The 14,580-nt window shown below is 44.2% G+C and overlaps 1 protein-coding gene across 1 annotated transcript in view; it reads left to right on the top strand.

Moving 5' to 3' along the window:
• Window positions 1–14,580, top strand: part of CCDC66 (coiled-coil domain containing 66) — a 262,436-nt gene that overhangs the window by 72,899 nt on the left and 174,957 nt on the right. The window contains exon 6 of the mRNA XM_086939128.1: window positions 10,845–10,948. Within this exon, the coding sequence (XP_086795254.1) occupies window positions 10,845–10,948 (104 nt within the window). The remainder of the gene's footprint in view (window positions 1–10,844; window positions 10,949–14,580) is intronic.

The following is a 14,580-nucleotide window of genomic DNA, read 5'->3' as shown; positions in this document are numbered from 1 at the left end:
TTGGTATGTCGTCTTTCCTGTCGAGAATCATGCATCTTCCTCCCCTATGTAGGTGTGGCCCTGTTGCCCTGCCAATCTCTGCAGCATGGGATTGTGAGCCGCTAGACACCCAATCCCTCTGCAGATCTCCCAACATTGCCCTCCAAGCCTGTAAATCATCTTCAACTTTTTTCTCTTGTCTTGTCCGCTGCATTCAGAACAACTTTGCAGTGGCCTATTCATTTATATGCTGCTCCCACCCCAGCACCTTTGGTAGGTCACGGCTGAGCCACAAGATGGCTACCTTCGCTTTGCCAACATGAGCCCCAGGAGCACAAACCTCCTGCTGAGCTTCTTGTTTTTAGGTCTAGGCAGTAGACCCAACAGGACCGTATGTATCTCCCCGGGTATTTCCCACATCGTAGCCTCCCTCAGCCTGGTCAGAACCTCGGTCCAGTAAGGATCAATATTTGGGCATGCCCAAGACATGTGTTTTGAGATCTGCTTCCTCAGCCCCACACCTGGGACATTGCCCCGAACGGTCTGGATATATCCTATTCAGTCTTTTGGATGTGAGAGATATTTGATGGACGAAATTCTATTGTGTCAATTTAAACCGTGTGTTCGAGCTAACCTGCTTTACCCCCTCATGTATTTTGATCCAGTCTTTGGCCGTTATGGGTTCCTCTACTACTGCCGTCCATCTTTCCTGCACAGGGAGCGTTGGGACCATCTTGTCTTCCCGTATTGCCCTATAAAGGTGTGATATGATTCTCCGTCCTCGAGACATATAGAGCATGACTTGAAGCACCTTCGCCACAGGGGCTCCTCCCGAAAATAGGGCCATAGCTCCCTTGCCACCCGAGCTATTTTCACGTATTGTAAAAATTGCCCCCTACCTATATTGAAGGTATCTACCGCCTGCTCACGTGAAATGCATTGTTTATTATCGTATAAGTCTCCCATCATTAGACATCCCCCCTCCCCCCTTCCACTTCCTGGCCATTTATGTATGGACATAGAGGCCGAGATTTTAGCAAATGGTTTTACCACCCATAGGGGCATGTCCGGGGAATACGGCGCTCGCTGCAACACCCTTCTAACCATCAGCTCACAAATTTCTGTGACGTGACTTATGATGTAGGGGCATGTCTGGGGTACCCTCCTCCCCATCAACAATAGTTCCAGTAACGATCGGTCTCCAAAGGTTCCCTCCATCAAGCTCTTCTTCGAGTTCCCGGCCTTGTCAAGCCAGTGCACAGTATGCTGCAGCTGCGATGGCATATAATAAAACTCCAGGTAGGGAACCTCCAGCCCATCAGCCTGCCATGTCCTCTGTAATGTGGCCAGACCGACCCGCGTATAAACACAGTTGACGCTATTGTATTAGATAGTCAAGGTAAAGCGCCTTCGCAGGATTGGGGATGGTGTTGAACTTCAAGCATATATGAGGGAACGCACCCATAATGGCACTCGAATACAATTGAAATAATTTGCATTTTAAGGAAATAAATCCTCTGGAGCCAGTAGTAAAATGTAAAACCATTAAGATTTATTCGAATATTTCAAAGTGCAATACTGAAGTCAAAATTAATTAGTGCAAAAGTTTAGCAACTAAATCTAAGGGATTAGCATATGGTTCAATCAAATTCAGCAAATAAATTAAAGGAAGTCAAGTTCAAAGTATTGTAGAAACTGACAAGGTATCAGTCTCTAGAGTCGGAGCACATCTCCAAAATGTATTATCTTCTATAGGAATATTCACATTATAAGTCAATGGAATGTGCAGTCAGCATAAAGTGTGCAAAGCTAAATGAATACAGAATTATACAACGTTACCTATTGCTTCTATTCTAGCACTATCCCTTAAATGAATATTATTGTCCCCTATTTTGATGAAATGCCATTGGATGTGGCAGTACAAATCTAGTTATACAGAACAATGAAAGTCTCATAACTGAATGGCCTACAGTATTACTGGCAGGAAGTTGCAAAAGGCGTCCTCCGTAGTTCTTCAAGAATAGCATGACAATGCTCATCCTCCCCTATCACCTCTCACCCTGACTAATATCCCAGGACCGAGACCATTACCATGCCCGGCCGATCCACTCTCCAACTCACGGACCTCCAACCTGACAAATGCCCCAGAACACAGTCAACCTCCCTGCTGACACACTCTACAGCTCATGGACATCAACCATCACCTATTACAATCTCACTATCCCCTCTACCAGACTCCGCTGACCAACACCCACCATCATGACATCCACTAATCCCACTAGGACCAGCAAACGCATACCTAACAAACACTGCAAGGCTGATCTAGAACCAGACAGATTGGACACAAACGGCATTCTCCCAGCTACTGAACTAGCTATAGCCACTCCCCTCTTGACCTCAGTAAACCCGACTCTACCCTTGCGACCTATCCCCAACTCCAACACTGACCCTACTCCATCTGCCATAAACATTCACAGGTCCAACGTCACCGACAATCCCTCAGACACTGACCTCCCTCAAATCACTACTCACTCTCCTTCTTCTGACCCAAGACCACAGGCCCAATCCATCCCGACCACCAATCTCCTTGCCAATCCCCTGGACTCCGACCCCCTCCTGAGCTTTGCTCACTCTCTTCCCTTGCATCCTACTTGCAGCAAGACTCGAAACATCATTGACCCAACTCCTCACGCTCTACCTATCCCTACGCCTACTCCCAATGATACTGTTCAATTCCAGAACCCAGTACTCTCCCCTTCTACAGACCCTAGTCATACACTGCCCCCTCTGAAGACTAGTAACTCCTGCAACTCACTTACCCAACAACTGACCAGAATGGAGCAAAAAAATCGATGCTCTAGCGGCCGACATCCTACATCTTCAACTAAATCGGCACAACCTGTATAAGCCACCTTGCTCATGCTCTCTGGGTAGCTACTCGCCTTCGCCTCTTCCATGGCCCCACCTGACCCCCATGGCCCTCCAATCCTTTGGGGAGCAGGCTCATCGACCTAACCGGGCTCTCTGCCCCCTTCCAATAATGGAAACAGAGGAGAGCAACGACTCTCACCTCGCAACAAACCAGATTACAGCTCCAGCCGCAATCCCAGTCATAGTGGGCACAAATAAAACCCCTAGAATAGTCCACTCGCCCAGACTCCCGGCACAATACACTTCTATGCTTACAACACACCCTGACATTAAACCTTCCTACACTCTATCTTGCATGCTCCTCAATTGTAGCGATACCAAAGGGGATGATGGACGGAACGCTTGAGGAAATCACTCACCCCCAGTCAACTGATCTGGGTTTAATCCACCATCATTCTTTTGCTCACTCCACCACCCCAGTTCAGACATGGCCATATGCAAATCAGTCTGAACCTGTGCCTCATGGGAACAGTCCGGCCCGAACTGCCAAACCATGTCTTCCCTGGACCAGAAACAAGCATCCTGGGACCGGTTTCTGGCTAGTCAGCAGTCATCGGCCAGGCTAGCTTGAATCCAGTGGCAAAGTGAGCAAGGGACCCACGTCTGGGCATACCCTGCTAACTTAGGGCGAACAAAGCGATCCCAAAGGGTGATGGACGGAGCTCTTTAGCAAATCAAACACTCACTCCCAGTCAACTGATCTGGGTATAATCCTATAAACCTCAATTGTAGGTCAGCAATACAACACGCCACAGACATTGCCGAAGTTATACTCCGGGAAGAAATAGACATCCCATTTCTCACAGAATCCTGGCTCAACGACCATTCTAACCTCATTCTAGACCTACTTTCCCCGCCAGGTTACAATGTCATTATGCAGGGCAGACCGCTCAAAACAGGTGGAGGGCTAGCGATCGGCCACAAAGAAGGTATTCAGATTACCACATTAAAATCTGCGGTATACCGGACTCTGGAGTACCTTGGTGTCGAACTTGCAGTCAGAGGCACCACACCCATCAAATTACACACCATCTACCATCATCCTGGGGAGCGTGCCCTCTTCGCCGAAGAACTAAGTGACCTAATAACTCGTTTTTCCCTAACAGACACGAAAGATGTGTTCTTGGGTAACTTCAATATCCACTGGAACAACACAGAAGGCACCACTGTCCAGAACCTCTCCAACCTGCTTGAAATAACAAGCCTCCAACATCTCTGCAATGAACCAACACGCATCAAAGGAGCAATTCTGGATGCGATCATCACCAAAAACAAACTGATCTCTCTGAGATCAATCTCGCCTATTGACTGGTCTGACCACCACCTCATTTTGTTTAATATCGACTCACCAAGTCAGATACCAACTAAAAATGACCCGACAAACCAAAGCACTGGATCAGGAACATCAATGAAGTCCCTATCTCCGAACTTGAATCAAAGATCGATGCCCATCTACAGTTCCAGTCCACCACAACGTCGGCTGATGACCTCACAGCTCACTTTAGCTCAATTACGACTGAGGTGTTAGATCAAGCAGCGCCACTCGAACTTAAACAATTGAGAGCTATCAAATCTAATACATGGTTCAATGTGGATCTCAATACCGAAAGACAACTCCGACTCGCTGAAAGGACTTGGAGGCAAAACCCACCAACAAGGCACCTAGCGCTACTTCGGTCGGCTCGGTCGGAATATAAAAAGCACATCTTTAGAGAAAAGTCCTCATTCTCCCGCAGCCAACTTGAACATGCTAAGAATAGACCAAGAGAACTCTTCAATATTGTCAATTGGCAAACGAACCGTGCTACGCCTCAATAAATTAAAGCGACCAAGGATCGATGCGAAGAAATTGCCAGCTTCTTCACAGACAAAGTCACTAAAATTGAGCAATCCTTCAACCAAACCTCCAATACACCTTCAAACTTAACCTGCCCAACAATACTCACCCGTGAACAAGCAGATCTTAATCATACCAAGGAGAACCAGGTCCGCTGCCAACTGAAAAATGATGAAAATTGGTCGGACTTCGAATTTGTGTCGGAAAATGAGGTTTTCATTATAATTGCAAACTTAAAGCCTACCTCCCACACTATGGACCTCTCCCAGTCACTATAGTACAAAAACTCATCCACATCATTAACCCTTTCCGGACTAAAATCAAAAACTCCTCTCTCACATCAGGCTGTGTCCCAGACTCTCTTCAACTAGGACAAATCACACCCATACTCAAAAAACCAGGGGCCGACCCTAACTACCTCAACAACCTCAGACCTATTTCCATCCTCCCATTCTAGCCAAAACCTTGGAGAAGTACGTTCTCCATCAACTTAACAAGCAAATTGGGCATTTCAACCTCCTTGACACCTTTCAATCGGGATTTAGTAAAGGGTGTAGCACCGAAAGAGCCTTGCTCAATATCTTAGGTGATCTCCACAGAGCCTTAGATGAAGGTGAAGCCTGTCTCCTCATCCTTATTGACCTATCTGCGGCTTTCGACACAATTAATCACCCAGCTTTACTTGAGACATTGAAGAGCCGCTCTCCCATAAATGACATTGTACTAAAATGGTTAACTTCCTACCTCCAGCACAGTTTGCAACAAATTAAAATCAACTCCTGTCTCTCTAAACCAACACGAGTCACCCTTTGGGTCCCTCAAGTCTCGATCCTCTCCCCCGCTCTTTTCAATCTCTTCATGGAACCCCTTATAATCATTCCGAAACAAGCAGGAGTCAAATATCACCTATATGCAGACAACACTCAACTCTACTACAAAATCAAATCACCCAGCGACATACGACACCTCAATGTCACACTAACCAAGATCCAATCCTGGTCTAACGCATACCACTTAAAGCTGAACCCGGACAAAACAGAATTAATATTGTTTGCTACAAAAAGTAACCACCTTCCTATCCAAGATTGGCTCAAGAACATGGATAACCTAAACTGCTCCCTAGCCCTAACCAACTCTGTTAAGTCACTAGCCATTACCCTGGACAAGAACCTATTGATAGACCACATCAAAAAGTGCGCTTTATGCATGAAAACACCTGAAGAAAATTAAACCTTTTATTCCCCAGGACGATTTCAAGACTGTTGTTCAGTCCCTAGTCCTATACAAACTGGACTACGGGAAAGTCATCCTTACAGGGACGCCAAAAGCTCACCTTGCCCCACTAAGGTCAGTCCTTAACATGGCAACTAGACTCATAACTGGGGTAAAAAGGTTTGATCACATCACACCATCCCTCCACTCCCTCAACTGGCTGAAGGTAGATGTATCTACAAATTGGCCTGCATCACATACAAAACCCTTCACTCAGATTCCCCCAACTACCTAAATAGCAAACTGGTTAAAGCTGGAATTTCTAGATCCCTGAGAAGCTTAAACTCACTTCTTCTCTTTCCGCCGAAATTGAAAAAGAAAACCACTCCATCCCGATCCTTTTCTGGTAAAGTACCCAAGATATGGAACTCACTCCTGACAGACCTCAGATGCAATCCCTGCCTTCCCATGCTTTAAAAGGGACCTGAAACTCATTCTCCTCAAGAAAAACTTTACTGTCCAACTCAACAAACCTAGATTCTAATAACCTAGCAGACCCCCTGCTCACTTGTCCATCATGGATAGGCGAATATTGGACTAGCTCAAACCTCTTCAGCTCCCCCCCCCCCCCCACCCTTCACTAAATGCCTAATTTTAAAGTGTTGCTTATATTCCCATGCAGCCTTATGTCCTGCTATGTAATGTAAACCTAATTATGTTTGGCTTATATCTTTATATATCCCTATGTCATGCTATGTAATGCAGCTGTGTATGTTAAGCGCTCTGATACCCCCAGGTCTAGCTAGCGCTTTATAAAACTTATATAATAACATGAATAATGCAAAGCAATAAATAGTGCACGTTTTGTTTACTTGCTGTGAACCGATAATTGAAAAACACATTGTGGCTGCATTAAATTCTAAGATTTAATTCTGCGCCTAAGTCACACCTAGTTGAGTCAAACAACAGGTAAATTCTGTTCTGTTTAGTGCAATGTTTTCGTTTTAGTGCAGAAATTGTCATAATGTTAAGCACACATTTTTATTAAAATAAAATCATCTTTTACACCACCTACCCATCAAGCAAACAGTATTTGTAAAGCGCTGCTTCTCACCCATTGGGGTATCCAGGTGCTGAAGTACATGGGGCGTAGTCCGAGCCAGCTCTGTAGCCCCCTCCTGAAGTTTGCGAGTGAGGAGGATGTTCGAAAGGGGATCTCGTTCCAGGACTTGGCGTCGAAGTAGGCGAAGGAACGACCTCCGCTGTGACTGCAACTAATGCATGGGACATGGGCGAAGGGAGCAGATGGGAGATGTCTGGTGGGTTGGTGGAAGGTCAGGCGGTGTTTGATGTAGGTGGTTCCGATGTTGGGGCATGGGTCAGCAGCTTGAACTTGCATCTCTTCTGGACAGGGAGACAGGGGAGATTCTGGGCGTGGGCCAATGGAGACTTCTGAAGTTGGGGGGGGGTGATGCTGGATCATTTAGGAAGGTTGAGGATGTGTCTGGCTGTGGTGTTCTTTATGGTCTGGAGTCGTTTGAAGAGCTGGTTGGTGGTTCTGTAATAGAATGTATTTCCAAGGTCAAACTGGCTGGAGACGAGGGCTTGGGTGACCTGCCTTCCTCGTGTTGAACAGGATCCAACTGAAGATCTTTCGGAGTATGTGGAAGCAGGAAGAGGACAGTGCACTGACCTGACGCTTCACAGTGAGTTGGATGTCCAGGATGACAAGGTTGTGGGCATGGTCCTCATGGGTCGGCAACGGTCCGAATGCCGTGGGCCACCGGGTGTCGTCCCAGAGTGAAGTGTTTCCAAAAATTAGCACTTCCGTCTTGTCTGTATTCAGTTTTAGGCAGTTGGACCTCATCCAGTCGGCGACACTGGTCAAGTTGGATCTAGTGGTGGTGGGGTCCTCCGTGAGGGAGAGAATGAGTTGGGTGCCATTCATGTATGAGATGATGTTGAGTCCATGGGTACAGATGATGTCGGTAGTGGCATCATGTGGCTGTTGAAGAGGGTGGGTTTGAGGGAGGAACCTTGGGGGTCGCCACAAATTATACTCTTTGCCTTGGAGATGAAGGGTGATAGGTGAATCCTCTGTGTGCGTTTTGCGAGAAAGGAGATGATCCACTTGAGGGTGTTATCCAAGGATGCCAATGTGGTGAAGTCCGGTGATTAGTGTGTGGTGGGAGAAGATGTCGAAGGCTGCTGAGAGGTCGAGGAGGATCAGGGCTGTAGTCTTCCCCCTGGGTCGAGGAGGCATCTGATGTCATAAGTTGCAGCGATCAGGGCTGTCTCAGTGCTGGGGTTGGGGTGGAAGCTGGATTGGGAGGCGTCAAGCAGGTGGTTTTCTTCCAGGTGTTTGGTGAGCTGGCAGTTTATGGCTTTCTCCAGGACCTTGGCGCGGAAAGGGAGCAGAAAAATAGATTGTTAATTAATAAGTCCATTGGGGTCAGTGGAGGGTTTTTCCAGGAACGGTTTGACCAATGTGTGCTTTCATCCACCTGGCACAGTGGCCGGGTAGATGAATGCGTTAAGGATGCTAGTAAGGGCACTGCTAATTTGCTTGCTACCCAGGTTACAGACCTGGTAGGAGTAGGGGTTTGTCGGTGCTCACAAGTCGATTGAGTTTATGATGGTTGTGGTGGCCTGCTTGGTGAGCAGTTTCCAATCTGTGAACAGGAGCCTGTGGGCGGATCTGATTACCTGGTGCCCTGAACTCCCCTAACTACTAGATTTAGTGGCATTAGGGGAGAGTTGGTTAGTAGCCTATGCAAATGCATGAAATAATAAATCATGAAGCCATCATGTAGTTGTGGAACTCGTTTTTGACCAGTGCCCAGCACATGTATTTTAAAATGGCTTCCCTGATCAGTTGTATACAAAAGGAGTCCTGTGCACATGATAAAACTGTGTGGTACCCTGGTGGGGACCTTAATTAAGCAATGGTGTCAAATAAGATCCAAAAAAAGATTCGTATGATTTGATATCAAGGATTTTAATGGCGTAATGAATGGTCAGTACATCCAAGTGAAATTTGTTTGTGATAAATAATAAAGCCGACACGTGTTTCGTCACAGCGTGTAGCGGCTGTGACTCATCAGGGCTGAAACGCAGTAAAAGCGTTAATCGTGGATGGCGGCGTTCGTGGGTGTGATCCGTAGGTAAGGAGACTGGTATGTCTCATATACACCTGAATGCTCTGTATATGTAAGTAGAAGCACGAGTCTGTGCGGGAGTTGTAAGTCTTCATCCGGATAATTAAAATCCTTGATATCAAGCCCGACAAATCTTTTTTTTAATCTTATTTGACACCCTTGCTTAATTAAGGTCCCCACCAGGGTACCACCCAGTTTTATCCTATGCACAGGACTCCTTTTGTATACTTTGGAGCAGCAGATACCTCTCCCTACCTTTGCAGGGGCTGGTTTTTCGTTGGGTTTGTTCCCCTGACCTGAATGCACCGAACTTTTACGTTTGTAGCTACAATCTTAATCTAAGGAACACGCTGAGCGCCAGGACTTCCTTACACCTATTCAAACCCATTCACCCACGTTGAATTCCCTGATCACTTGCACTGGCAGAAATTGAACTGACCAGCACATGCAGATATGTCCACCCAGTTTGTGTAGTTCACCGAACCTTAGAGATGTTAGGCCTGCTTTAGGGGTGACTTACCTATACTGCATGCATTGTCTGCTGGCGTGGCGCACAGGCTGTATGCCATGTCATGCTTTCACTTTTGTCTGCACCAAGACACACAGTCTGCAGTGGCAGTTTGCATGTGCTTGGTGAAGGGTCCTTTTAGGGTGGCACAATTCGTGCTGCAGTCCCTAGGGCCCCTCTTTAGCCTCCTTGCCACGGTTACTAGGAGTACCATTTACTAGGGACTTGCAGGAAGTGCTAAAGGTATTGCCAATTAGGGGATAAATTGAACATTTTTGATAATGATATCTGGCACTGGGGACCTGGTTAACAGGGAACCCAGTCCACTTCTGTCAAAGTTCCATCGAATACGAGGCAAAAATTTAAAAAGGGGCACTTTCCTACAAAGTGCAATCACATTCTCTTTTTTATGTTGACTAGTCTATGCAGCGGATTTGTAAATAACTTGTACAATTCATTAAGAGTGGGAGATGATCCTTTTGAATTGGTTGCTTCACAATGAACATGTGGAAAATGCTAGAGAAGCTTTATCAGACATTTATTCGGCCCACAGATTGGAGTGATGTCTTTGCAGGCTTTGCGTAAACATTTTGTTAGATTTGGGATAGTTTAGTGTTCTGTAAATCTAGATTTTTTTTAGCAAAGACTAAACACATGATTTTGAGGTTGGTGATTCGGTTGTCCTGTTCAAATGTTGCTTATATCACACAACCTGCCCCCCTTACTACAAGTGCCATTGCAAACAATACCCTTGTAGTAACTCTGACAGTATATCGGTTATGTATCTGACCTTGTAACTCGCCTGCCAAACTCTAAATCAGTCCCTAAGAGCTTAATCATGTCTGGTACATGACCCAGGTTGGGAAAATGTTGCTGGATTTGTATTGCTGAGGCATGTTTAATGATAATAAAATAGGCACTGGACATATAAGCCAAGAGGATGTTCAGGGATATCATTGTTCACCCACTATTGAAGCAAAGTCGATTTCATTAGAAAAGCTTTTAAATCGCAGATGTTGCTCTCAGGCTGTACTACTGCATTGGTGAATGAACTGTGAGAAGGCTGAAAATGTCTACAGAGTATTTATAGTGATTCCCAAGAATGCAATGTTTACTGTTTAATTATTGTTCATGGTATTGCACAGTTTTACATATAAAGATGCTTTGTTATATTAGATGATCTGTAGTTACAGAGTAACCATTTTGGTTTTTTTTTTAGCAAGAACCCATGGCAAGGTGGAGATTTATTTAATACTCTGGGTGAAAGAGAGCGCGATAAATCATTATTGGAAGCAAAGAAATCCCAGTGGAAAAAGGAACTCGGTAAATGTTTTAGTACTATTTGTTTTTTTTCCTCTTGTGTATCCTGAATGTAGAAAACCTGATTGCCAAGTTATGGGGAGAGGGGCCATAGTCGTAATATGAGCTGTAAGTGAGCACACACAAAGCCAAAACAGTCTCATTACTATAAGGTAAACTGGGTTCTGTGACAATGCCTTGCTTGTCCTTGTTAGCATGGCACACGTGGCAAGGCATTATTTAGGAACAAGTGTATGTATTCCATGTTCAACATTCCCAAACTAGCATTACAGTTAAGTTAATTCATTACCTGAAAGCAGTTTAGGTAAAAAGATTTAATGAGTAAAAGTATTAAAAGTTGAAGATAATACATTGTAGGGATCCAGCGTTATTGGAAAGGCAAACTGTACCATAAGAAACAATGGGGACAACAATGTGTCAGACTATGGGCTATGGTAGATGTCTTTGTTTCTTTAACACTCTCTCTTATAGTCTCTGCTCTGGGCCAAATGCAAGAGTGCATTTCTGTAACAGTTTGTGTGGCTTGTCCATCTCTACATGTGTGGCTTGCTTGTACTGAAGGAAAACCACATTAATTGCTCAAAAGGAGCACCAAACCTGAACTTAATCCACAGCTAAGATGGGACACTTGAGAAGCCAGCGTCAGAGGCACACTTTTTGATAAGGAAATAAACACAGATCGAACCACTACTAGTCCCAATCAACTCATCAGGAAATTGCTGGCCTTCCATTTAACAACTGAACTGTTTAAACAATTACATATGGAGAGGAAATCCTTGTATTTACTGAAGACATTTAGTCATCTATTCCTGCTCTGAAGAGCTCAGTTGAGTAGAATGTCAGACTGCGGATACTCACTCAATAAAGACCAGTCCAAGGTTGGACCACTTAAAGTATTATGTTCCAAGGAGATGGCTGGCAAAAGTAGTTTAACCTGGCAACCAAAATGTTTACTAGCCGAATCAATTGGACACCATGTACAATTGACCCAAAAAGGTTTTCTAAGAACCTAGAGACATGTTCACTTTAAATGTTATTATGTTACAAGGGTTGGTAGATTAAATTCAGATAATGCACACTCACTGCAAACTACTTGTTTAGCATAGCTCCCACAGAACCGTCAAACAGGTTCTTTAAGGACCTAGACAAATGAATCAATAATTTCCCACGGAAAGACAAAAATCCCTGCACCTCCGTTTTTTTCCAAACACTTGACTACCAGTGCAATTCAGAGGAACTAACTAAGTTTACCATAAACCTACTAATCCTTCCTGATTAGTCAAGAGATGCAATGGTTCTCAAAAGACGCTGATTTCCTCTGTCTGTGATCAAAACGCTTTGTCTAGTATGCCTTCCCACCAATCAAAGGATGGAATATTGTTTTGGGGCGGCAGTTCTATGACACAATTGAAGCAATATTAAAGGTTTACAGAAAAACAATTATGAAACTAAATAATTCTAAAATGGCATATCACCGGTCAAATGACCCTTTTAAATTGATAGGCCCGATTTCTTTGAGAAGAATGAACTTTCTAAGGTGTTGTTTTTCATAAGGCCTGTACTTTGGATAACCCATGTTAATTTTCCAACTTACAACTTACACAACATTTTTCTGTTGAGCCACTCAATGCTCTACCAATTACTAAAATTGAGTAGCTATTTCCAAGCATAAAATATTTCATAGTCGAGACAGATAATTCTTTACGCTGATCAATAAGTTCGAAAGAGCAGACATGTGGTCTCTAGATTCGATTCATTCACAAGACCAAAACAATCATTCTTCCTTCTCTCTATAATACAAAATAAATGGTTGCTGAATGATACACCACCATCTCAATCTCTTACTGTCCAGAGCCTACACAAACATCCGGAAATCATTATTCCCCAAGTCGTCAGTCACAAAGTAAAATTTGTGATGCTCCAAAGAGTCTTCTGGACATATGCTACCTAATGTATATCACGGATTAAAGACAATAACCCTTGTTGGACCATCAAGAAAAATGATGATCTAACACAAGTGATCTTGGGTTGTTTTCACTGAAAGACTGCTGAGATAAGGTTCAAGAACCTATAAAAGAAATATTTGGTTTTCAACTTCCCTGGAATTTTACCTCCACAGTTCTGGGGACCGCACCATTGACCTTTTTACATAAGATGAATAAACCCAATTTACAACTACGAGACTAAGAGTGAATTAATGTTATCCGCTCTTTCTTTGTGTCAATGCTTTTATTATCAGATACCACAGCTTGGAAACACTAGGCATGCTTTACCTCTCTTTTTTTGTGAGCTGTGCCATCTGAAAATAAAAGTAGTAACTCAGAGAAATATTGGGTTAAATGAATTCAGTTTAAGCCCTGCAGGCACATTAAGTAGGCTGTCTGCTCAGTGTTGTGCCAAAAAACCCTATCATCTTTTGGTTTCTTGGCAGTGTCTCAGTACACATCTGGTAGAAATGGGAAAGTTACACTAGAGGTTCCAAAGGAACCATTCTACAAGTATAGCCATAGCTATCCTCGAAGCCCTATATGGGGGAAACTTGATTCCAATTGGAAAAAGTCAACCCACTATGAATTGCCATTAGATAAATTACCTGGAGAACACACCAACTATTCCAATAATGATACAACTTCTGAGGATGAATGACACAATCATACGTTTTGTAGCTTCTTTTTTGACCTACACCCTTACATTCATAGATAATAGGACCGGTTTGGAATCATTACCCCTCCTTACCTTCTTTACATCTTTGTTTAACTCATCGCTTTCCTTTTTACACGAATGAGACCGTAGTCTCTTCTCGATGATAAAAAGTATTGTTTTCTCTCTTTGTGTGCATTTAATAAATAATTAGCTTGCTTATAAACCATAGTGTTTGAAAGTATGAGATTGCTCACACCTCAGTGTTTCTTCTTTTACATTTATTGTATGCAGCTAATTTTCTTTGGTAGCCCCGACTAATACAGAAGCCCCTCGCAGACCTGGAGTCATTCAATTTATTGAAAATATCGGTCATTAACTTTTTGTTTAGCATTTTTGCAAAAAATGATGAAAGCTTAATGAGATAAAAATAAATCAATAAGCATGACTTTTTAACCCCACCGCAGTACTAAATACTACATAATCTGACTTGGTATACAGGAGAGTGACTGTGGGTATAATTCTCCCTTATGGCACTGCATGCACCAATTCCCCTTGAGCTAATCTGACACTGGCAGCCACTTGATGTGTGATCAGCTCACACACAAAGATTTTCACACTAACCTTTTGTGACTCCAGACAACCCGGGATCAGGGCAGGGAGGCAGACCTCTTATACACTTGTGTGGGGCGAGGAACCCAAGAAATGTCTCGACCTTCAAAGCTAGCACCAGTTGCCGCTCTGTACTTCAGTGGACTGCCCTGCTTCCTACAGCCTGCAAGGTGCCCTCTGAGAACTGCCCTGCTGCTTGTGGCCTACTTGTCAGCTTGACCCCAGGTCTACCAGAGTGACTCTAAGGGCTACTTGGCTAGCCTCCTAATCAGAACCTCTGGGACAGAAAAGGCTGCAACCATCTTGAACCAGCACCTTTACCTAGCCTCCATGAATCCAGACCCTCCTAGTTGTGCCCATCCACTTGTGGACCCTTGCAAATG

The sequence above is a fragment of the Lissotriton vulgaris genome, chromosome 9 (assembly GCF_964263255.1).
Source record: "Lissotriton vulgaris chromosome 9, aLisVul1.2, whole genome shotgun sequence".
Taxonomy (NCBI): Eukaryota; Metazoa; Chordata; class Amphibia; order Caudata; family Salamandridae; genus Lissotriton; species Lissotriton vulgaris.
The sequence above is the reverse complement of the archived record's forward strand: the minus strand, read 5'-3'. Positions and strand labels throughout refer to the sequence as shown.